This window comes from Vombatus ursinus, unplaced genomic scaffold, assembly GCF_900497805.2.
Source record: "Vombatus ursinus unplaced genomic scaffold, bare-nosed wombat genome assembly UNPS02014812.1, whole genome shotgun sequence".
In the NCBI taxonomy this organism is placed as follows: domain Eukaryota; kingdom Metazoa; phylum Chordata; class Mammalia; order Diprotodontia; family Vombatidae; genus Vombatus; species Vombatus ursinus.
This window is the reverse complement of record NW_020954590.1, coordinates 93,529,825-93,556,217: the sequence shown is the minus strand read 5'-3', so window position 1 is coordinate 93,556,217 and position 26,393 is coordinate 93,529,825. Positions and strand designations below refer to the sequence as shown.

The window sequence follows — 26,393 nt, the reverse complement described above, 5'->3', positions numbered from 1 at the left end:
CTTCCCTTCCCTTCCTAAAGTAACATGAGAGTGAGGTGGACAGAATTAGGCTATAGAAATTCAGTGCCTGGCTAGAGTTGGCTCCAGATGAGCACAGTCAGGGAGGTTCAGCCATCACTGACTTCCTGTTTGGAGCTACTAGGGAAACCTTGTGCCACTTCTATAAAAACATAGGAATATTACTAAGTAGGAATTTAGCGTACACAGAGTGGATGAACCTAATAATTAACTGTCTTCTGATCTTGTTGGATGTTCTACTATGGCTTTAAAGATGAAGCTTCTATAGCAATCATTTCCTGGCTGCAACTTCAGCATTTGTTATCATAAAAGACATAAAAAATGTTAGATTAAAGACTTGGTGTATGAAAGTTATCACATTTAAAACTGATTTGCACATTTTTCCTCCAAGCTCTGTTTTCAAACCATTATTTACTTGATAATTGTTGTTAGTAGTGTGCTGTATCTTATTCCTCAGGTCAGAAAAATGTTAGACATTTTAAAGCTATTAAAATATTATAAATTTGAGCTAGAAAAAAAATAAAATTATTCCTGATATGAGGTTGTAAGAATGCAAGGACATTTTTAGAAACAAGTAATTCTTTTCTGGTTTGTTTTGTTTTACTAACATTGACTAAGAATGATTAAGGCGTTGTGCTAAGTCACTCAGGAGTACAAAAATAAATAATACATGATTGTTGCCTTCAAGTAATCTTGCTGCATTCCTACAGCATAATGGGAAATACAAGACAAATAATAAATAAAAAAATAAAATAGGATGTGACAAGCAAAAGGTACAAATGTAATTCTTTGAGAGATGTGCTGCAAATTCTTTGAGGGAGGGGAGAAGAGGGCATCAAGGGAAACATCCTGTCAAAGGGAGTCTTAGAGCTGGGCTTTGAAAGATAAATAAGCATTTGAATAAGCAAATAAGGGAAGAGGAAGTACATTCTGGACAGTGGGAACAAATGCTTGGGAAAGGTTGGACAATTTTGGAGAAAGGTAGACAGTCAAGTTTGGCAAGATTTGGACTTTATTCAATAGTCAGTGAAGAGCCACTGAAAGTCTTATGCTCACTGCTTGATTTTAAATGCAATTCAATCATTTTGTGTGACCTTGGGCAAGTCATTCAACTTCTCGCAATCCACATTTTCTCTATAAAATATGATGGTCAGATTACAAGATCACTAGGGTTTATTCTTTGCCAAGAGAACCCCAAATTGGGCCATTAAGAGTCAGACATAACTTAAAATGACTGAACAACAACAAAAAAGGGTTTATTCATTATTGTTTTAAAACTATATGGTTTTAAGTGATTTTTGGAACTGTTCTCTTGGGTATTTGAATAGATATTCTTAATAGAAAAATCAAGAACTATTCAGAATAAGTACAAATACCTACCAAAAGAGAGAATCCTTTAAGTTAATTTAAACAAGGTCTCAGAGTCACAGAATTTGGTAGTTGGAAAGGGATCTCAGCAACCCTCTCTAGTCCAACCCATGCACTAAGAAAAATCTCCACTAGAACTTATCCAACAAGTAGTTGTCCTTTTGTTTGAAGACTTTGAAGAAGGGGGAACACCATCTCTCCAGGCAAGCCATTCTACTTTAGGGCAGCTCTAATTTCATGACATCAAGCAAGCCTAAATTTTCCTCTTTGCAAATTCCATCCATTTCTACTGGTTCTGCCCTCCAGAGCTAAACAAAACAATCATGAACTCTCTTCTATATGACAGCCCTTCAAATTGAAGACAGCTATTGTGCCCTGCAGATAAGACTTGAGTTTAAATCTGACCTCTACCTGTGTGACCCTGAACAAGTCACTTAAACCTCAGTTTGCCTCAGTCTCCTCAACTTTAAAATAAGGATAATAGCAGCACCTATCTCACAGGGTTGTTGTGAGAATCAAATGAGATATTTGTAAAGTATTTAGTGCAATGCCCGGCAACATAGTAGACACTATATAAATGCTTGTTCCTTTCCTCTTCCCAAGCTAAAGATGACTAGTAACTACAGCTGATACCCATGTAACATCAACTCAAAGACTGTCACCATCCTGGTTGCCCTCTCTAAAATCTCTCCACCACATCAATATCCTTTCTTAAACTGTAGTGCCTAGAACACAACACAATAATTATCTACTGTCTGACAATGACAGAGGACAGTGGGCTTATAACCTCCATATTCCTGGAAACAACGCGACTTTTAATGCAGCCCAAGATTTCATTAGGTTTTTGTTTGTTTGTTTTGGGGTTTCTTTTTTGTTTGTTTGTTTGTTTGTTTTTGGGGGGGGGGCTTCTACATTACACTGTGGACTCATGTTGAGCCTGTAATCCACTGAAACCCTAGGCCCTTTGCAGAACATGTGCTCTTTATTCATCCTTTCCCTAACCTCTCTTTGTACAGTTGATTTTTTTGTGCCTAAGTATAATAATTTACATTCATCCTTATTAGATTTTATCTTATGTTCAGCTTGATTGTAGACTGTTAAGATCCTTTTAGATCCTGACTCTGTCATCCAGTGAGTTAGCTAACCCTGCCTGTTTTTGTCATATGCAAATTTGATAAGCATGCCATCTCTGCCTTTATCTAAGTCTTTGATAAAAATATTAAAAAACACAGGGCCTAGTACAGATCCCTGGCAAAATCCCCTGAAAATCACCTATCATTTTGACACTTAACCATTAGGAGCTGTTCATTGAGACCAGCCATTCACCTAGTTCAGAATCCTTTTTTTGAAAATTTCTTCCTTTTTTTTGAAAATTATGACATTTGCCTGTCCCCAGTCTTGTGACACATGTCCTATTTCCCACAAGCTTTCAAATATCCCTGACAAAGTGGCTCAGCAGTCACATTTGCCAGTTCTTTCAGGATCAGAGGATTTAGTTCATCCAGGCCAGGTAATTTAAATTTATCATTGACATGTTAGAGCTCATTTGTTATTTCCTTATCTGACTATCAGTTCTCTGTTAATCATTTATATTCTTTGTCAGCATCCATTACTTGATAACCATAAAACCAAACACTAATTGATTTCTTTTCTATGAAGAAAATGTGTTGCATATTTGAAATTTCATTTAATGGTAAAATCAGTGATAAGACTATGTCTTAGAGAATTATGTTACTTAAGAAGTAACAACTGGCATTTAACCAAATGTAATGAATCCTTATACTGTTACTAAATAAAATAATTTCAACATAGTTATGACACATCATGTCATTTTTATTAGCCTGATTCTGTGATAAATCAAAGTAAGTCAACATAGCAACCTGGTATTTTAGTTTGAGCAACAGCTGTTTAAGTTTTCATTACCAGCTAATTTGGCTCTGACATAACATTTGATCATTTAAAATTTTCCAGTGTACTTAAGGATATCTTGTGCCTTTAGAAAAGTCAGCTTACCTCAACTAAAGGACTAATGTCCCAAAAAACCAAGGTTTTTGTGAGCACCCTATTTCACTTTAAATCCTTATAAAAACATTCTAGTTTTTTTTCAAACCATAATAAATTTATAAATAGATATTTAAAACTCATTAGCATTTTCTAAATTCCTCTGGTTGGCTCCAGAACTAGGAGCAGTGAGTAAGGAGTTACAAAGATACAAGTTTAGGCTTGATTTATTTAATAATTAAAGAGAGGTTGTACATTTATGTTAATTCATGAAGAAATATAAAAATATAACCTTTGTGATTGCCTTGGAACTTGGCATGAGAATTAGTAAGAAAAATGAGGTGACCACCCCACCTACAGTAAATGCTGGGTCACTGACTGTAAAATTGTGCCATATAAGGAAAAACTATCCAAAAGTTCAATGAGCTACCTTGAGAAGTCATGTATTTCCTCTTTTTGGAAGCCTTCAGTCAGAGGCTGTATATTCGCTTGGTGAGAACACTGATGAAGTAATTTTTTTTCTTTATTGGGAGGGGGAGAAGAATTGGATTAGATGGACCCTCGATTCCCTAGTAGCCTTGAAAAATTCTAAGATTTATTTCAAGTACTTTTAAACTTAAAGTTTGAGATAATGTTTTCCACTAGAGGCAAGTCCTAGTTATCCATGTGCATCATTTATGTTCATTGAGGTTCAGGCTTTACACTGTCATTCCTGAACTTTCTTGACTTTCTTTCCACCAACTCATAAAACCTTTGTTTTCTTGCTTTGCCTATTCTCTCTACCCAACACTAACAGTTTTTTCTTCTTCTCTAGTCTCTTATTGCTTCACCTTTCCCTACTGTCAAACAAATGTGTTTGTAGAGGACTAAGTATGATAAGAGATGAGGAAAATAGTGATATTCTAAAAGGTAGTTCAAAACTTCTCTGGTTTAGAAAGCAAGGAAGCCATTACATGATATTGTAATGGTGCCTGACTGTCTTTGCTGCCCTGTACCTGACCTTGAACTCATACAAGCAAAATGCTGATTGTGGTAAAGCTATGAGTAAGCCAGGCCCCCTTCCTCTTATTGCAACAATTTTGTTTCCATCAGGTAACAACCTTATTATTGCCTACTATTGTAAGGAAAACAACAAAAGTTTTGAAAAGCCATTTTAAAAAGATAAACTTCAAAGGAATGGGGGAAATTATCTAACTTCTATCTGTTACATAGAATTCTTTTCTCCTGTGGTAGTCATTGAGAGGGATAAAAATGGTAGAGACAACTCAGTGGCATAGTGGATAGAATGCCAGACTCAGAATAAGAAAGAAACTGAGCTCAAATCCTACTTCAGATACATATTAGCTGTGTGACCCTGGGCAAGTCAATCAACTTCTGTCAGCCTCAGTTTTCCCACTTGTAAAGTGGGGATAATAAAAGCACTTACTTTGTAGGGTTATTGTGAAGATCAAAGGAGCTAACATAAGTAATCAGTTTTGCAAACTTTAAAGGGCTATATAAATGCTAGCTACTATTATTATGAGTCATACTACTGCCCACTAGATGTTTTTAATCTAGCTTTCACGTAATAATACTGACTATGATGATGATAATGATAATAGTACTACTTTTGTTGTTGTTAAGTCATTTCAGTCATGTCTGACTCTTCATGAGCCCATTTGGGGTTTTCTTGGCAAAGATATTGCAGTAGTTTGCCCTTTCCTCCTCCAGCTCATTTTACACATGAGGAAATGGAGGCACACAGGATTAAGTGACTTGCCTAGAGTCACACAGCTAGTAAGGTTAGTGAGGCCAGATTTGAACTCAGGAAGTTCCTCAGGAAAAGGAATCTTCCTGACTTCAGGCTGGGCACTCTATCCACTGAACCACCTAACTGCCAATATTACTAACACTGCCGCTTCTACTACTACCACTAACACCACTACCACTGCTACTACTAGCACTACCACCACCACCACTACTATTACTACTACTACTATTGCTGCTGCTGCTACTACTACTACTACTACTACTATTGTTACTACTATTACTATTACTCCTACTACCACAACCACCACCACCACTACTACTACTACTTCTATTACTACTACTACTGCTACTATTACTACTACTACTATTACTACTACTACTGCTACTGCTGCTGCTGCTACTACTACTACTATTGCTACTACTATTACTATTACTATTACTCCTACTACCACTACCACAACCACCACCACCACTACTACTACTATTACTGATAATAGCATTTATATAGCCCTTTAAAGTTAGCAAAGTCCTTTACAAAAATCTTATTTGATCCTCGCAACAACCCTTATTATCTCCATTTTATAGATGAGGAAACTGAGGCAGACAGAGGTGAAATCACTTACCCAAAGTTACACAGCTAATTAGTGTTTGAGGCTAGATTTAAACTCTGGTCTTCTAGATTCCAGGTCCAGCAATATCCATTGTGTAACTTAGATTCCTGTTATGTACTTACAAGTTCCTCCCCCTTTCCCCCTACCCCACTGAGACTGTAAATGTCTTGAGGGCAGGAACTGTTTTTCATTTTTCTGTGTATTCCCAGGATCAGCATAGTGCTTGTTGAATTAAAAAGAATTGTAGGAAAGTGCACAAATAAATATGGCAAAATGCATAGCAGTGTATGTTTCTATGCTGAATTTAGTTGTATAGGCAATACATGCTATGGAAATTCAGAAAAGGTTGAAGTTGGTAGAGCTGGATCATAAAATCATAGCCTTTTAGATTCGAAAAGAACCTCAGAAATTATCTAGTCCAACACTATCATTTTATAATTGGAAAAAATAAGACCCAGAAGGAAAAAAAAAAGACTTTGCCAAAGACACAAAGCAAATTAGCAGCAGAGCAGGCACTTGAACCCAGATCTCATGACTTCTGGTTCAGCACTCTTTCTAAAATTATAGTATCCTACCTCTCAAATCCTTGAAGAAGTGGCCTCCAAATGAGCCTGGAAGGGACAGCTGGATTTGGGTAGATAGAGAATAAGAAAAGGAGATGAACAAAGACTTGAAATTTAAAATAAACTTGAGCAGTGATTCTGCCAGCTCTTTGAGGTTGTATTCTTCTGCCTGGGGCACAATGTAACACAGTACAGCATTTTTTTAAGTATCTACCTTATGTAAGACATACAGACATTGCTGTGATTCTCCTAGATCCATGTGATATAGAGAAGTCCTACCTTTTCATGCCCCAGCTTCCCCTTCCAACAGGGATAACTTACTTGTGTGCTTGGCAAGGATGTTAGAGAAGCATAGAAATTATAGCTGTGGAAGTACTCTTAGCAAGTTAAACTTCTATGCCAATGTAAGGTAGTATTGCTATGGTTGTTAGACTGTCATAAAGGCATATAACAACACTTTGTATTTCTCTTCCATTCCCTTCTCAGAGAAGGTTGTCCATCATCATTGTTACACAGTGCCCTTTGATTCCTTGATTTAATAAAAGATCTGAAAAGGGAAACTCCAGTGACTTTACATCATGAAAAACACATGGGTTTGCCCTCAGTGCCAGAGAATCCCAAGGATATACTTGGTTCAGACCAGCTAAGAGGAATCTAAAGAATGGTAGGGAGCAGGGAGGATGGAGCAGTCTGTCTTCCCAGTCCTTGCTGGGTACTGGGTCAGATTTCCTAGGCATCATTTGGCAGACTGAATGTACATTTCTGTCATGGACAACCATCTGTTGATTGACAGACATGGCTGTGTCTTGTAGTGTTGACTATGTGTTGGCTGGGTAGCTGTCACCCAAATGGCAAAGTTTCTGTGCCTGTATGGCTCCTGGCAATCATGGTGGGGCAGTGCAGCTATCACTTGTTTCCTGTAATGGCTCAGACCTGGTTGGCTTTCTGAGTAAATACTGTTACCAATGGACATCATGTTTTCTTACTACAATATATTGAAAGTAAAATAATCCATTTTGTAATTCAACTCTTTATAGCTAGTTCCTGGTATTTATGATTTAGAATTTAAATGCAGTGAGTTGTAAAGTTATTGAGGGTGGTTGGTTTTCTGGATTTATTGAGCATGTAGTATTTTTTCTTTTAAACAAATGTTTCTGTAACTGGCTTTGCTGTACTTTATATGACTGAGTCTTTAAATTTTAAATTATTTGTAGTGCTATGGTCAAGAATTATTTTCTTTGTGAGACAGTCAAGTCTCATAAAGTCAAGTCTCATAAAGTAACATTTGAGGCATTTGGTTGCTTCTGTAATATAATGTTTAGATGCTCATTAATATACTCAAAGGCACATTTTAAATTTTGCTTGCATTTCAAAACTCTTATTGTTCCTTCTCCTGCACTAAGAGCCAGCTCTCATTTGAAATCATGTAAGATTTCATATAACAGAAGGAGGTATGTAACTGACTTTTAAAAATTCTTTTTCTAGGATCCACCTACTTCTGTTTCACTTGGACTGAGAATGGAAGAAATGATTTTCAATTTGGCAGACACACATCTGTTCTTTAATGATTTAGAAGTAAGTAGTAATTATTTTATGTCAGCCACTTAGCATTTGTTCCCTGTTCTATCACATGAAACAATGGTAGTCTTGACAAGCAATGATGGAGTATTACATTAAGGGAAATAGGGCTGGTGAAATAAATATGAAGTAAAACAATTTGAACTTAACTACATCCATACATTTTACTGTCAAAGTCTTCCTCATGTTCTTATCTGAATAGATGAGTATGTAAAGTAGGCTATGACATAATTATATATAAACATTAAAATTTAATATCTAGACATTAAATATTAAACTTTGACCTCTACAGATTTTTAATAGGAAGCTGCAAATTTCTCAGTTGCCTTCTGGTATGAGAAAGTTCAGCCTTAGAGCCAGAAACAAATCATATATTTTTCATATGTTGTCCCTTTCAGAAGTATATTCCATTGCAGACTTGCCCTGCTTGATAGCAGGCTCAATTCTCAAGATAATGAGGTTTCTTTTTTGGCCTTCCAGCATCCGCAGCACTAGCAATCCATGTGTCAAGATGCCAGTGACCTTCTTATTATTTTATGATTTTTTTCCCTCTTGACAACTTTGAGCGATTGCGGTGAAAACTGTTATGGTCACTGAGGGAGCTGATCTTTCTGTGATCTCAGGTAGTTCACCTTTTAAAAGCAAAGATGGCTGCTGCTTCTATCTTCATTATGACAAAACATGACCAAAGCTACATTTCACTCTTATCTTAATATAGACAGTTGTTTATTTAAAATCCTGCCGTTAAGCAAGCTTGTGGTAGGGCTGCCAACAGGCATTAATCATCAAGTTGTTGTTTTGCTAGAATTTATAAATGTATGTTATTTCAGACAGGAGAAGGAATCTGAAGGATTCAAATACAACTTTTGCTGATCAAAGTTAATTGGCAGCAATTGGCCTTTAAATATTTCCTCATGTTTCCCTTTTTAAAATCAAGCAAAATGCACCTTATTTAATAGATGAGTCAAAATCATTTGAAAAATGCCAGTGTGTGACAGAACTTAAATGTGGTTTGCTCAACATCTGTCCTATATTTTGATTTCTTTTCATCTGCGAAGAAACTACTCACAGACGAATTGGCAACTTACAGTGCAATAAAATTATTTAAATGTGCTTTATTTTTTCTTCCATTCCTAAGTGAAGTATTTATTTTTACACTTAAAGTAAAATACAAGATTTCTTGCATTTTAGAGTGTTTGCTTTCATTAAGAAAACTAAATGTAAGACATTGCAGATTAACGCAAAAAAATGTTCTAGAAGTGAGTGGAGTGTTCAGAATTTATTTTCAGGCTTTTAGAAAAGAGTAATAATTATACTTATTTTCAAAAGATGTTTTTAATTCATGGTTGTATTTCTCTCCATAAGAGAGCAGCAAAAGTCATTCCATAATTTACTAGTACATTAAATTGCCTTTTACAAAGTTTCCATTTGTTTCTAATGATACAGAAGAGTCTTTAATTCTGTCCTGGATACAACCATGTAACTCTTATTGATGTTAATGGGTGTTAATAGCACACATCAAGAAGAAATTAGCTATAATTTGGTATGGTTTAACCATAGCTTATAAAATGGCAAATCTATGTCTGTAAGATGCCAAAACAATGAGTTGTAAAGTGAAAATTTGGGAAACCTGGCATTGGCCTTATGTATACTTTAACCCCACAAATTCAGTCAGGTTAGTTTGAGATTTTGTTTGTTTCTTGATAGATTTCAGCCACACTGATTTGTGTGTAGACATCACTTGAAACAGTACTTTTCCAAAGCTGAAAGTATATTAAAATTAGTGCTTTAATAAAGGAAAAAATATTTATGTAGGATCAAATTAAAAGCAATATTAATGCTGAATATTTCTGAAAAGTTGAGTAGGTTAGAAGGAAGAATGTTGAAATATTTTAACTAAATTTTTAACATTTGTTCTTAAGGTTAATGAAACATTAACTAAAACATAAAATGTTTGTCTTATGAAAGCTGATTCTCTAGGGTTTTTTTCTTTCCTTATTGGTGAGTCAGTCGTGACTTGTTTAAGTACATTCTGAAATGTATAACAAATAGGTTCCTTTGGCATGCGTTGTCAGAAATTCCCAGTACTTTGCTCCAGTCTTTTTTTTCAGCATTTGAATAAGTAGGTTCATCTTTGTGCTCATTTCAGGCCTTCGTTGAACTCATAAGTCATACAACAGGAGAGTAATCCATTATTGGTCATACTTGATTTCTTTAAGAAAATGTTACTTAGTGGCAAAAATAAATATATTGGTATAATGCTCTTAAGAGGACCAAAATTATCTCATCAGGCAGGAATGATGTGGTAATGCCTGATTTCACACTCCAATTAGCAGTGTGTTGTGGTAGGGGACTTGAATGTCTTAATTTATTTAAATTGTATGTTTTTAGCATTTTAAGCCTACAGTAGAAGTAATTTCAAGGAGGTTAACAATTTGTTGGTTAACCTGAAGTGTGATATCTGAACTCTATTTTTTTAAAAAAAGTATTGGCCTTAGTTCTCTTTATAAAAACTTAAGTTGCTGCCAGCTACCCCTCTGCATAATTTAGTTTTTTTTTCTCCTACATCTTTGGCATATTAAATATTCTGCATAATGAAGTACACTGAATGAAGAGTTGCCAGTAACATTTGTGTTATCTTGGTATGTATTTAAAATGGTGATTTGCTGGGTGAACTTAAAAGGGCTAAAGGATAATAAACCGGCTTAAGATAAGATTTTTTTAATGAATTTTGAGGCCTCTGCAATAACTGAAATTCATTTTTTAAACTAAATTTGGAGAGCATTTAATTTTGTTTAAAAATGTATAGAACATCATGATAAATAAATCTTACTTGACATTCATTCCCAAACCAAGAAAAGAGGCAGGTTGTGTTGTTCTGTGATGTTAAAAATGTTTTACATGTAAGCTCATGAGTGACATATAAGTCAAATTATTTTTAGAATTTATGATTTCTCCACCAGTGAATATTAGAGGCTGCAATTCTATTACATACTCTGACTTTCCTATTGATGAGTCTGAGGAACGTCCTGCAGATCATTTTACAATAAATGTCTCCATGTGCAATATGATGATACTTATATGGAAGTCATTTATTAAGAATGACAGTACGGAATTGGAGTTTCTTAGCTCCTTTACAAGAACTATTACTCTTTCTGACTGAAAGGAGAAAGAGTTCTTTCTATCAGATGCTTCTTGTAAGACAATAGTGTATGTCTCCAGATAGTGCAGGAAAGAAAGGTCTTTAGGAAACCTTAATGTTTTCATTTAACTTGTCACCAACTAGTTCTCTTGTGAGTCATTTCCATGGTGGAAGAGAAAAAATATTTTGTATAGACCTGAATATTTAAAAATAATAATAATAAAGCAGAGGCTTATAATTATATTTTTCTCTTTGATTTTGAAAAATGTCACCCAATTTAAATCTTATGATGATCGCTGGTGTTTTTGACACTGTATCTAACTCTGTTGAAGGCAGGCAGTAGGCATTATGCTTGATACTCAAGACTGGCCACATTCAAGCCTTTACTGCCTCAGGGCTACTACCTCTACTTTGTTCTGTTCTCTTGTTCCTACCCCCACTCTCTACCCTTTGAACAGCCCTTTAGCGAACAAAGAAACTGGGAGTGGGGGGAGGAGGTAAGAGGAGATTGGAAATTGAGAAGCCAAAAATAAATCTTGAATTAAAACTTCCCGCACCTCAGCCAATGCCCTAAATATTTTCCAACTAGGTAGCATGACAGTAAGATGTTGTCATTACCTGGACTAGAATTTTAAATTATGTCAGTGTTAGAATTTCCCAAAAGACTTCAAACCAGACTCCAGATAAACCTTCATAATTTGTAACCTAACAAAAATGGATGATGATTATTTGTTGTATACTTTAGCATTTTAACTTGAGAATTTTTTTAATCTCACATTTATGTATTATTGGTAATGAAAGGGGGAAAAAGTTTTGTTTAAAGTATAATCACCCACACTAGATATAGAATTTTAATTAAAGTGTTTTGTACTGAAATAGCAATTATACTCCCAGGATTAGAAGGAAGGTTTGAGGAATAGTATAAAGAGTCGTGAATTTTTTAAGTCAAAAGATCAGGTTTTGAGTTCCAATTCTATCACCTACTAGCTAGTGACCTTGAACATGGTTATCTTGCCCCACTGAGATTCAGCTTTTTCCTAAGTAAAATGAAGTTCATCTGCAAAGGTCCCTCTTAGCTTTAAATCAGAAAGTGAGGTATTTAAATATATGCTAAAACTGATTTCATAATAATCAACAGTCTTTAAGGCAAAGACAAATAGAATTTTTCAAGCAAGTTTTCCACTTTCCTCAAAAGAGGCCAAGGAATTATGAAACTATGGAGACTATTTTGTTAGTCCTCTTGTATGGGAACTCTGGAAACTATCTGGTTTTCTATTATTCAAAAATTAGAGGGGCAGCTAGGTGGCACAGTGGATAGAGCACCAGCCCTGAAGTCAGGCAGACCTGAGTTCAAATCCGGCCTCAGACCAAACACTTGACACTTACTAGCTGTGTGACTCTGGGCAAGTCACTTAACCCCAATTGCCCCCCCCGCAAAAAAAGAACAAGTCATAGCAGAGTAAGCTCATAATTTTTGAAAAGAGGAATGCTATATACAGATAATACTATTTAGTAAAGTATTTGACAAAATCTTTCATGCTCTTCTTATGGACAAAATGTAGAAATGTAGACTTTAATATACTTCAGTTAATTGGATTCAAAACTGATGTGCATCTAGACCCAGAGAATAATCATTAATGATTTCCTACTGCTTTGGAAGGAGGTAACTAGTATAGTGGGCCAGGAATCTAGTGTTGGCATTTGTTGTTTAATATTTTTCCAATGACTTGGATGACAGTGTACTTATTAAACAGACAAACAGCAAAAATTTAGTCAAGATAGATAACTAATACTTTGAATGAGTCATGATCCAAAAAGATCTTGATAAGCTATAACCTTGCTCTGATTCAAGGGTTGGCAAATTAAAGCCCACAGGCCAAATCTGCACACCACCAAAATTTTATCTGAAAATGTAAAAACCGTTCTTGGCTTGCAAGGCCTACAAAAACAGGTGGTAGGCTGGATCTGTATGGCCTGTGGGCCATAATTTCTGTATCCCTAATTTAATAAAAGGCAGTTTCCAAAATTACAGAATTTGAGAATTTGAAATTATCTCAGTGGCCATCTAATCCAACTCATACATGAAAGCAGTCCTCACTATACAATGTCCCTCATGAGTCCTTTCTTCTTTAAACTGAATATGCCTTTTTCCTTCAGCCAGTCCTCACATGATATGAACTCAAGGCCCTCCAGCATGCTGATTTCTCTGGATGTTCTCCAACTTGCTTAAGTTGGGTTCAAAAAAGTCAACTTCATAACCAGATGGAGGAAGGAAGGCTAAATATCAATTTGTTTTTATAAGACCTGAGAGTTTTGGAGAATTACAAACTAAGTATGAGTCAACAGTATGATTTCGCATCCAAGAAAACTAATACAATCTATAGCTACATTATGAGAGACAGTGGTTGGAACCAGAGAGATGATATCCCTCACTATAGCCTTACTTATGCCACATCTGGAGTGCTGTTTTCCATTTTGAGGATTCCCCCCCCCCCAATTTAGGAATAATAAGTTGAGGATGTCCAGGATGGTCAAAGGACTCTAAGATCATGCCATGTGAAAACTATTTTAAAGAATAGGATGTTTAGTTTAGAGAAGACATGGTAGAAGGTAGCATTGGAACATGTGTTAAACTATTTGAAAAGCTGTCATGTGGAAGAAGGTTTATACTTGTTCTGCTTGGTCCTAAAGGAGAGAAGTAAAAGCAGTGGGTGACAATGGCAGACAAGCAGATGAGGTGTGATATCAGAAAAAAAAATCCTAATAATTAGAGATATACAAAATTAGAATGACCTGACTCCAGAGACTGTGGATTTCTTTGCACTGGAAGTCTTTAAGCAAAGCCTAGAAGACCACTTTGGCAGTATATTGTGAAGGAAATTCTTGTTCATGTATGTATTGGACACACTATGTGGTATTTGAAGTCCCTTCTAACTCTGAGTACAATTGTGATTCTGACGTAATGTATTCCAGTTGTAAAGAGAAGTGATCTTTTATTATCCATTGTTTTGTGTGGTTCACTTTCTTTTCCTCTCCTGTGTGTATTATAGAATTAAACATACCTATTTTAATCACAAAAAAAAAGTTTTTGCCAACAGTGTAATTGATGAGGTGACAAATCATTCTATTGCCATTATTGTTATTATTATTGAATTTTTAACATTATGCCTGTTACTTCATCTTCATAAGATTTTGTTGTATTTCCAGCAAAAAACTGAAAGTTATGAAAATACATTCAAAGCCTCATTTAATAATTATTTTGTTTCAGTTTGTGTTAGAAACATGATAAAAGTTTAACCCATGGTTAGAGATTTACCACAAGTTAAATCCATTTATTCATCAAACATTTATTGCATACCTACTGTATTCTAGGCACAATGGGGTTTACAAAGAAAATTAGCACATGAGAGCTGAGGTCTTACAAATAACATTCTAAGACTGAAACCCTTCCATGAGGCCCAAGAGGTCAAAACTATCTTCAGAATAATACTAAGATGTTTTCGTTTCGAATCCAGCAAATATCAATATCTATGACCCATATAAATGAAAGCTCTTTGAGAAATCTTAAGAGGTAAGGGGAGGCCGAAAAGTTTGAGAACCACTGTTCCAACTTCTCCTTGGTATTCAGTCAGTCAATCATGTCCGACTCTTCTTGACCCTATGTACCATACTGTCCATGGGGTTCTCTTGGCAAAGATATTGGAGTGGTTTGCATTTTCTTCTCCAGTGAAACTTCTCAAACTTCTTATACCCTATAAAAGGGATAGGGGTGTGATTCAGGACAGTAAATGGGGGAGGAGAAAGGGCTGAAGGGTTTGAGGCCCTAAATTTACCACTAATAACACTAAATTTGGAAAAGACACTGGGTTCCAGGCACACTTATACCAACCACAGCTTACCCTCCTCAAACTTCCTTTATTTTTGTGCTATCTGCTCTGTAATGGTAAGTGAGGTCACTGTTGTTGACCCCAGCTATACCTGTCTTTATTATGTGAATAACATATAACCCGATATTATACCTGCCAGAAAAGACTCTTGCTGAATCAAAAAAACTCATAATTGTGGCTAAAATTGGATAACCTTATTTACAAAGCAGGCAGCTAGATGGAACATTGATAGAACACTGGGCCTAAAGTCAGGAAGACTCATCTACCTAAGTTCAAATCTAGCTTCAGATATTTACTAGTTGTATAATCCTGGCCAAGACATTTAATCATGTTTGCCTCAGTTCTTCATCCGTAAAATGATCTAGAGAAGGAAATGGCCAACCACTTCAGTATCTTTGCCAAAAAAAAACCCAAATGGGGTCACAAGGAGTCAGACATGACTGAAAAACGACCAAACAGCAACCATTACAAAGTTCTTTATGTCATTTCATCCTCACAATAATCCTGTGATGCAGGTAATCATTCAGTCCATAAGAATTTATTGAACCCAACTATGTGATAAGTTTGTGCTAACTTCTGGGTATGCAAAAGAAAAGCAAACACAATCTCTATCCCCCACCCCCCAAGAAGGAGCTTACATTCCAGCCAGGGAGATAGCATGTAAATAACCATATATATATAGGATACATGCAATATAAATGGAAAAGAACCTCAGAGGGAAAGATGGAAAGTAGGGGAGAGGAATGTAAAGTAGAGAAAGGGGTTGGTGTTGGAACCAAGAAAGACTTTCTATTTCTTTTTCGGGGGAAAGGGGGCAATGGAGGTTAAGTGATTTGCCCACAGTCACACAGCTAGTAAGTGTTGTGTGTCTGAGGGCAGATTTGAACTCAGGTCCTCCTGAATGCAGGGCTGGTGCTCTATCCACTGTGCCACCTAGCTGCCCCCCAAGAAAGACTTTCTAGGGAAGATGAAATTTAAGCTGAGTCTTCAAGGAAACCTGGAATGCTATGAGGTGGAGGTGAGAAAGGAGAGCATTCCAGCTATGAGGGACAGCCAGTACAGAGGAATGGAGTTGGGAGATAGAGAATGTCATATGTGAGAAACCAAGTACAATTATAATTTGTTGTTTAGTTGTTTTTTAGTTGTGTCTGACTCTTCATGACCCCATTTGGGTTTTCTTGGCAAAGATACTAGAGTGATTTGCCATTTCCTTCTCTAATTCATTTTTACAGATGAGGAAACTGAGGCAAACAGGGTTAAGTGACTTGACCAGGGTCACACAACCAGTATCTGAATCTGGATTTGAACTCGGGTCTTCCTGACTCCAGGAGTGGCACCCTATCCATTGTGCCACCTAGCTGCCCAACAATTGAAATTTATAAATACAGAAACTACCTATGTGACCTTGGTCAAGTCACTCAACCCTGTGGGTCTCAGTTTATTTACGTATAAAATAAAAGAGCTAGATTAGATGATCTAAGGGAGGTAACATGAAATAGTAAAAAGCACAGTAATTCCACAGTCAGAGGATTTTAGTTGGATGTAAAGCACATATCCCAGCTCTGCCACTTTATACTGCAACATTGGACAAATCATTTAACCTTCCTGTGCCTTAGTTTCTTCATCTGTAAAGTGAAGAGGGTGGACCAGGTAGCCTCTCAGGTTCTGCTGCTATGACTTCTAGCTCTAGAGATAGGGTCTTGTAATCATCATTTTAAATAACCAAGTGAATGACTTTTAACGTAGAATTCTCTAAGCAGCATCTATGTTGAGGACTATTATTTCCCATCTAAATATTTCTTTTACTTTAGAGTTGCACAAAATTATTTTCTTTTCTCAGATACAATATAAATTCTTAGTTTATATATTTATGTAATTTATATAGTTATCCTTTCATTGTTGTGCAGACTAGGAGGCATGGTGCCCCCCATGATCTGGATAATCTGCATAAAAAGTTTTTGGCCCTCCCTTCATACCAGAGAACAAGTCTGAATTTTTTCTTTTTATTTCGTGAGGTGTTTACAATACCTTATTGTAAAATTTGGGTTGATATCATACAATACTATGCATATATTTTATGCATTTCTGAATTTCTAAACCTTGTATCATCTGCAGCTTCCACAAAACTCCCCAAAACTTCTGTTTAGTTTTGTATGCTGACTCACAACAAATCAGAACCACGGCAGGCAAAGTTGCAATGTGGAAGGGATAACTATATTATTCCAAGAAAGGTTGACATCAAGTCACCTGTGAATTCACATCCTTAACTTGGCAATATTCTTTTGGTATGAAACAAACATTTTATGCTATGTCTCCCCTGTTAAATTAAAGTGTACCACTTAGGGAAGAGAATTCTCCTAATGTGGATATATACCTGATCCACAGAACAGGAGCAGGAAGATGTAGAAACTTGCTGTCAATCTTAGACATATATGGTGAAAAGAAAGTTACATTTCAGCTGTCTGAACTGATGGCTTTTTAGTGTAATCTGTGACAGGCTTTTGATTTAGACTAAAATCCTTGATTTTGACAGGTGTGTACTATTATTTTAATCTGAGGAAGAGCAATTTTTTTAAAAAATTACATTTCTTTACCTTGCTGGGAAATTTGCTTAGTAGAAAAAAAAATAAGGTGTCCTCCTTAAAAAAAAAAAAAAAAAAAAAAAAACTTTGAATAGGGCAGAAGTACTGTAACTCCAACTTCCCAAAGTGTGTTTCAGTTGCAGTCTCAAGAGGCTTCTCCTATTTCAGCACTATTACAATAAAGTCTCTATCTGAGCTCAACCCAGTTCAATATGCAAACTTTTTTTTTTAAAGACTGGAGGGGTAAAAAAAAAAGCTATGATTCTAGTGTGATCTCGCATGACTTTATGGGGGGGAGAAGCTCATTTTGATATTGTTTAATTTTTAAGTTTATTTCCTCATTCTCAAAAAAAATGGTTGAAATTTTCCATATCCTCTATTATAGTCCCTATGGAAAGTTCTCAAGTCTAAGATTCTGTCCTTTGGTAAAGCTCCCAAGTGGTTTATTTGAGATTGGGTGTTTTTCAATTTATCTAAATCCAGTTTTGATGAGACAGGGAATTACTAGAAAAAGACTAAGTCATTTTAGGTGAGGAGATTTGGGAAAATTCAATTTAAAAACAGAAGGTGATTGGCCTATAAGCACTGAGATTATCAAAGGTGTGAAAAGCTAAAAATAGTTTCCTTATTAAGGAAATATGTCATATTACTTCTTTTATTTTACAAAAATAAATTTATCTAAATTTTCAAGTAAGCAGCACTTATCATCAATGAGTAGAGTAGTTCTTGCCACTTCCAAAAATATATATAGCTATTTAAGTTATAATCATAATAATAATTCCTTACATGTACAGTTCTCACTCACATCCGTCCCTTTGCTCCCTTCACAGAGATAGTACCTTTCATCACAGAAGTTCAGACCTTCATCACATTTCTTAGACTATTAGAATAGCCTCATTCTCTCTCCTCTCCAGTCCATCTCTCCCAAATCTTTCCAAAATATGTGGCTCCCTTTGCCAATAGAATAATGAGGAAGAGGAGAAGGATGGTGATGATGGTGACAATAGCTAATATTTATGTACTGCTTTAAGATTGGCGAGAGCTTCACAGATATTGTCTTATTTGATCTTCCCAATGACCCAGTAAAGTAGGAGTTCTTGTTACAAATGAGGAAATTGAGACTGAGAGGATTTGGCCAAGGTCACATCAACAGTAAGTAATTCAGGCAGGATTGAGATGCAGATCTTCCGGGTTCCAAACCCAGTACTCTATTCACTGTGTTAGTTAGCTACAAAGTCCTTAGCTTGTCATTTAAGGCCTTCCAGAACCTGGTTCCAACCTCCCTTTTCCGCATTAGTTCATACAATTTCCCTTCACATACTACACCCTTGCAAAACTAGATTGTTCCCCATTCTTCCATGTCATTTCCTGCCTAGATAATACTTACCCCTTACCTTCACCTGTTGAATCATCTTCTTTTAAGCCCTCTTTCAGCTTAGATGTCACCTCCTCCATGAAGCCTTCCCTGGGGTCCCCAGTAAAAAGTGGCCTCTTTCTCCATTTCTCAGAGAGCTTTGTTCCTATCACACTCTTCTTTGCATCATACTCATTTTTGTTGAAGTCTTTTCCCACCTATTTTAAGTTCCCTGGGGTCGAGGAGCTCTGCCAACTTTATTATTATATGCCTTGCCTCTCAGCACCTAATGGATACTTAATAAATGCTTGTTGAATTGCATGAAATTCCTGCCTGTAGTCTCCCCCACTCTATTGCATTCTGAATGCTGGTACTATTGTGGCACAGCTCATTGTTATGAGCTTACCTGTCAGCCTTGCCCATTGCAACCCATCCAGGAATTCTTGTCCTATGATTTTCAGTTCCATATTTTCCCATAAATCTCTGTAGAGGTTCTGTTCTGCTTTAGAGAAGCCTTCCTCTTTTGATTTTAGTATCTTTTAGTTTCACTTAAGCTGCCCTTCTCTTGTTTCTTATTAATCGGTTACATTAGATGATCAAACAACTTCCTTGAGGTTTATCACACGATTCTTCAATTAATATTCTTAAAATAATTTTAATCATTTGACTGTCTTGTTCAAAATATTTATATGTATTAATATTAGATCAAATCCAATCTCCAGTCTCTAGCATACAGGGTCTTTTATAATCAGTATCCACCTTACTTATCCAATTATATGTTTTATTAATTTCCAATATGAACCCGTCAGTCCAATTTCCTTTCCTATGTCCTCCTTTGACATAAAACATGCTAATCTCTTTGTGCCTTAGCTAACATTCTCTCCTCTTCCTTAAACTGTATATTCTTCGCTCTGTCTACAATTCAATTCCTGACTCCTCCCTAAAGCCTCCCCCAACCATCATGCACTTCAGTGACCTCAGAACTTTTGCACTTATTGTCTATATTACAGAGTTTAGCACCATACTAGCTGCTGGAAGAAATACACAAATGTGTGTGTGTGTGTGTGTGTGTGTGTGTGTGTGTGTGTGCAGTTCCTGCCCTCAAGGAGTTTACATGCTACTGGGGGAGAGTAGACATACAAACATGGAATACGATACAGAAGAGAACATAATTGCTAATGCAAGTATGAACAAGGTACTTTAAGATTTACAAAGAAGAGGGCAGCTCGGTGGTGCAGTGGATGGAGCACGGACCCTAAAGTCAGGAGGACCTGAGTTCAAATCTGGACTCAGACCAAACACTTGATACTTCCTAGCTGTGTGACTCTGGGCAAGTCACTTAACCCCAATTGCCTAAAACAAATAAATAAATAAAACTGAAAAAAAAAGATTTACAGGGAAGGAAAAGATAATATATGACAAGGTAGCAGGAAAGACTTCCAGAGTAAGGTAGCATTTCAGTTGGGCCTTACATGGGTAGGATTTCGATAAGAAAAGAAAAAAGGGAGTTCTGTGCTTAGGAGAAAAAATATATGAGCAAAGATTCAGAATGTGGGGGAAACATAAGGCTTTTTCCTCAGACTGAGAAGGATAATTTGGCTCAATCTTAGAGTATATAAAGTGAAACACTATGGGATGAACTTCAGAACTATGTTAGTGCTGTATTGTGAAGAGCCTTGAATGCCAACAATGGAGCATTACTGAGCGTTGGAGAAAGATGATCTGTTCTCTAAGGAAGATTAATCCATCTGGAGTGAAGGATTGAATGGAATCACTTGAATTTTCCATGATCAAGATGGGGGTAGGGGACAAGGGAGGTAGGATTCTTTTAACGTCTAGGTGCTTTAATTGCTTCATGCATAAAAGCACTTGATAATTTTTCTAACATGCTTTATAAATATATTAATAAGATTAACATATTCAAATAAAAAATGGTTTTTGGAAGAAAAACAGCATGTACAATCTATCTCTCTACACACACATACTTATATATATATATATATATAATATATATATTATACACACACACACACACATCCTGTGTTGTTAGAGCAGTAGGGCTGACTTTATGCACATTGACTGAGTAGCTGAAGTTGACCTTGGAGGCCTTGTGCCTTTCCTCTCCCCCCACCTTTCTTCAGTTCTTTGAATGGAATACAGGGTTAAAAAGAAGTGATTGCAGAAAGGGATAAAAGGTTTCCTGGCTTGGATGTCTTTCCCTTGCTTCTGGCAGCAAGTTTGCAATAAAGGGAATGACTTTTATGGGAATGTGGTTATTCACAGCAAGACTACAGTGGGTGTCAGTATGAAAAATTCTTCTTTAGTAGATTTTCTCAGCAGGAATAATAGATCTAAAAGAAAAGCCACAGAATTTACAAAGAGCATTGACTGGTGCCAGTGACAAATTACGTTTGCAAAATGATGAGCAAACCCATTGAAAATTGAGTAATCGGAGTAGCAGTAAATCAAAGACGTGTTTCTGAGAGCAGTTCTACCTCAGCATTCAAAAGACATTTGTATTAGCCATGAATATGAGTGACTTTCTTTTCTTTCACTTTTTTTTTTAGTTCTTTGGATAACAATTCTTACATTTCATACAAATGAAACCTTTGTACTCTTACTTTTTTCCCATTTCCATCTAATATATACTAAACAATTTTAGATAAGAAGACTGTTGAATATTAATGAATTATTTCTTCTATTTCTTTTCATTTGGATCTATGCAAATGTATACAAAAATTCTCATGCTCCTAGACTAATTGCCAAAGAAGCTACTATATTCACCTAGTAGCAGACTCCTATGGAATGAATACTGAGTGGTTAGAGAGTCATGTGCTCTAAAATCTACACTGTACTTAATTCCCTCATGTTGTACACACTAAAATAAGAGCAAAAAAAGCATTTAATTTCTTTAGGGATTCTTAACTATGGGTCCACGAACTTTTCTTTTTCTTTTTCTTTTTTTGATAACTGTATTCAAATATAATTGTTCCTTTGTAATCTTATATATATTTATTTTTATCCATTTAAAAACATTATTTTGAGAAAGGGTTGATGAATTTCACTAGGCTATCAAAAGGGGTCCAGGACATACAAAAGATTAAGAAGCCCTCCTCTCAAAAAAAAATATACAGAAAAAATATACATTTATGCCTAAATGTTAAGTATGTTTAGCAAATAAGGGTAAATTGATATATCCATTAAATGTTCATAATAAACAAAAACTTGAGACTTGAATAAGTAAAAAAAAATGTGAATGATTAAGAAAGCACTAATTTTGATATTACCTTAATATGTACTAGAATTTTCAGTGGAATTGTGTCTTAATTTTTGACCTGTTTTTGACCAACTTCACATTTGTCTTCATTTCTTTCAATGCTGCATTTATAAAAAAAAAATCCCTCTGCTTTTAATTAGTTACCTTCCTCATCCCTCTCCTACACACACACACACACACACAGTATTTATATACATATAACATAGTCATAAGATAAAGACAGCATTTGTAGTGTGAAAGGCTAAGTTCTTAAAATATAGTGAAACTGACACTTTGCATTAACATTGCACTTTCCAAGCACTAACTGTCTTTAGAAGAAGTCATTGGAAAGGGGACCAGTTAATTACATGCTAAATCTGATAGGCGAATGACTTTTTCCTATTCTAAAATAAACCCAGTTGGTTTTTGAGAGCAAAATCCCCCATATGAATATTATAGAAAATGTATTTCAAAATATCATCTTGGACATGCCTCCTTCCTTCGCTCATCATGTTTCATATTCTAGAAGAGAAGTTTAAGGATCCCAGGATTTGGAATATACTCCAAACATTATCTATAATTTGATTCAGTACTCTCCTATAACTTAAACACTTCTGCTTGTTACTCTTAACAAATCATCGACAGAAACTCTCAGTAAATGTTGAAATATAATATAAATGTGGTTCTCTAAAGCACTTTGTGCCACTCTATCTTATAACTATCAGTATAAACAGGGTAATAGGCTTGTATAGTTAATAGCTTAGGTCAGTTGATCTACCATAATGTAATCAATCTTGGGCAAGCTAGGTCCCAAGCTAGTATAAACAGAGTTTTATTTTTTAATTACTGTTTTTAGATCATCCCATAAAGAAAGCTAAAATAAATTCATTGAAGTACGCTTTTTAATTGTCAGCCTCTAATAACACTGGTAAGGTGAAGTTTCTTTTTGAATTTTCTGTTTGAAATCTAGTTTTCTTTTCTTTCATTCTGATTCAGTCTTTTTGACCATATATATTACATATATACACATATATATGTTATCAAAGTCATTTGTTGCTTACCTGCAATAAAACAGAACTTTAGTTAAAATGTATATAAAGAAAAATGTCATCAAAGTCTGTTATAATTCCTTGACTTGCTCATCCACAAATTGTCAAATGGAATGAAGTAGATTTCAAGAGCTCTCTTTGTTCCTTATATCCTGTGCCTGACCCCACAGGTAATCTGCGCCTTTTTTTTTCCCTTCAGCATGAAGTAATTGTGGTGGGAAAGCAGAGAAAATGTGCAGGTCACAAAGTGCAAATGAGACAGGGATGACAGGTTCTGCCAATTGAGTGCCAGTATTGAGAAGCTGCGAACCATAGAACCTGCTTTTTCACATGGATTCCTGTTGTAGATTGGAAGGAATTTCTTGATAATGGGTGAAACAGGTCTCAGCAGCATTTAAGTTTTTTAGTACCTCTATTTAACTTTTTGTTATACATTTAGAAACTGAAGTGGAATTACGTTATTCCACATCAGTAATTGCAAATGCTTACAAGAGCGATTGAATTGTCATTTTTTTTTCAGAGAGGAATATAAAAGTAAAAATCTGGTTTTAGTAAATCAACTAATAATCAAAAATTTCTAAACTATAGTGGCTCATATTTATATGTCAGATTTAGTTGTCAGGGCTAATTAAAAGCAAGATTCTGCACATCTTTTGTCTCAATTTCTTCTTCTCCCACTTCCCTTTCTTTCTACCCCGACCTCTGAATCATAAAGAAGTTCAGGAACTCTCCACTTTGCTTTATTTTTAAAAAGAAGTTATAAAAATATTTGAAAATCCAGAAGTTGCCCCCAAAGCCACTGTGGGTCCAGCACTCTTTAAAAAAAAACTCTGTCACTCAAACACTAATCACTGTATAAAGTTTTCTGTATTATCGAATTTGCCTAGAATAGGACAGTGTAAAGTGCCCTGCTTTATGGGGTGATGTGATTTTAAAGTATTACTCTTCACTTGTCAGAAGTAATATGTATACATTACACAGACTTTTTTGTGAATATGGCTCAAAAAATACTGCCAAAGGGCCCTAATGTTAAGCATGCCACAAGATTGAACATTTTTCATATTTAAAAAGGATTGGTTCTTTTTTTTTTTTCTTGGAGAGGCAATCAGGGTTAAGGGACTTGCCCAGGATCTAATGCTAGTTAAGTGTCAAGTGTCTGAGGATCTTTTTTTTTTAAAGCCTTGTATGCAGAGGTATACAAACAGATTCCTTTCTTATTGGGTATAAAGGATGGAGCAGTAAATATAATCTCCTTATGCTATGAAAACAAAATCCTCTGATTATTTCCTTTTGTTAGCTAATTTCTAGCTAGACTAAAAGACACTGGTATAGAGAGTAACTGATGGTAAATAGATGGTTCTCAAGCTGTGGGCTTCTTTTCTTTTTTTGTTACTTTGCAAAACAAGGTATTAAAATAGTTTACAGGATGATAGATCTGGAGCTAGAAAAGACTTTAAAGGTCATTGAATTCAATTCCCTCATTTTGTAGATGAAGAAACTGAAGACCAGAGAGTTTGTGACTTTCCCAGGTTCACATAGCTACTAAGTGTCAGAAGTCTTTCTGACTCCAAGGCCAACCTTCTATCACAGTGTGGTGTTAGTTTTGTTATGCTAAAAGGTGAAACCAAAGCAAACATAAAAGGATAATTAGCAAATTTAGGATTTGTAACTGTTGTCTTTTTTGAGGCCATGTTTGCAACATTATTCATTTTTTCCCTTTTAGAACATGTATACTAACTAAAAGTCAGTGTGTCTACTTCCTGTCCAAAGACTACAGATTTATTTGAGCTTATTTTTCAAGTTTTGTAGCTCAGAAATACAAAGGATCAATGTGTTACCATTACATCACTGTGATTGGCAAGTTCTACTGGTACAGATAATAAGACTCATTGGAACAGTCTTAATTTCTTTTTCTGTTAATGTTCCTAACTAAATTGAATAGGATAGTGTGTTTTTACATAATTATGGCACAAGTGAAAGGTTTGAGGGAAAAGTATGACCACTATGCTATCAAAGCAATGTAAATATTTGCAGAAAAATTCTGCCATAACTTAATATTTTGCATGTGAGACTCTGTGCAAAATCTTAGTTATTCCTGGGGCTTCATCCAAAATAACATGTCTGTGGCCCAGCCCTGGAAAGCCAGAGATGATGATGGAGCAGAAAAAGTTAGATTGAGGCACAGGGCCAAAAATAATGAGAGAGAGAGAGAGAGAGAGGGAGAGAGAGAGAGAGAGAAGAAAAGGAGGAGGAGGAGGAAATATTGTAGAGACAGGGGTTGCTGAATGAGCTATGTACCCCATGTGACTATCTTGTGCCACCATCACCAAAGTTGTATTTCAACTTTTTTTTTTGTAATTTTTATTTATTTTTTTGTTTTCAACATTTATTAACACAAGATTTTGAGTTCCAAATTTTCACCCCATCTCACCCCTCCCCCCACCCCAAGATGGCATGCATTCTAAATACCCCTTCCCCTACTCTGCCTTCCCTTCTATCTCTCCCCCACTTCTCTTATCCCCTTCACCTTCAATTTTCCTGTAGGGCAGGATGGATTTCTGTACCCCATTTCCTGTATTTCTTATTTCCCAGTTGCATGTGAAAACATTTTTTTAAACGTGTTTTTAAAACTTTGGGTTCCAAATTTTCTCCCTTCCTCCCTCCCCACCCACCCTCACTGATAAGGCAAGCAACTAAATATAGGGTATATATGTGTAGTTATGCAAAACACTTCCATAGTAGACATGCTGTGAAAAACTAACTCTATTTCCCTTAATCCTATCCCGCCCATGCATTTATTCTATTCTTTCTTTTGACCCTGTCCCTCCTCAGAAGTATTTGCTTTAGATTACTCCCTTTCCCAATCTGCTCTCCTCTCTATCATTCCCCTACTCTCTTGTCCCCTTCCCCCCCTATTTTCCTGTAGGGTAAGACAGATTTCCATACCCAATTCAGTGTGTATGTTATTTCCTCCTTAAGTCAAATCCTATGAGAATAAGATTCAATCATTCCCTCTCACCTTCCCCATCTCCCCTCCACTGTAAGAACCTTTTCTTTCCTTTTTTTTTTTGTGGGATAATTTGCCCTGTTCTACCTCTCCCTTTCTCCTTCTCCTAGTATATTCCTCTCTCACCCCTTAATTTTATTCTCCAGATATGACCCCTTCATTTTCAGCTCACCCTATGCCCTCTATCTATCTATCTATCTATCTATCTATCTATCTATCTATCTATCT

General features: G+C 35.8%; 1 protein-coding gene across 3 annotated transcripts in view; it reads left to right on the top strand.

Moving 5' to 3' along the window:
* Window positions 1-26,393, top strand: part of LOC114054118 (eyes absent homolog 1) — a 161,194-nt gene that overhangs the window by 100,728 nt on the left and 34,073 nt on the right. For all 3 annotated transcript variants that reach the window (XM_027877251.1, XM_027877250.1, XM_027877249.1), the window contains exon 10: window positions 7,796-7,885. In XM_027877251.1, coding sequence (XP_027733052.1) covers window positions 7,796-7,885 — 90 coding nt within the window. The remainder of the gene's footprint in view (window positions 1-7,795; window positions 7,886-26,393) is intronic.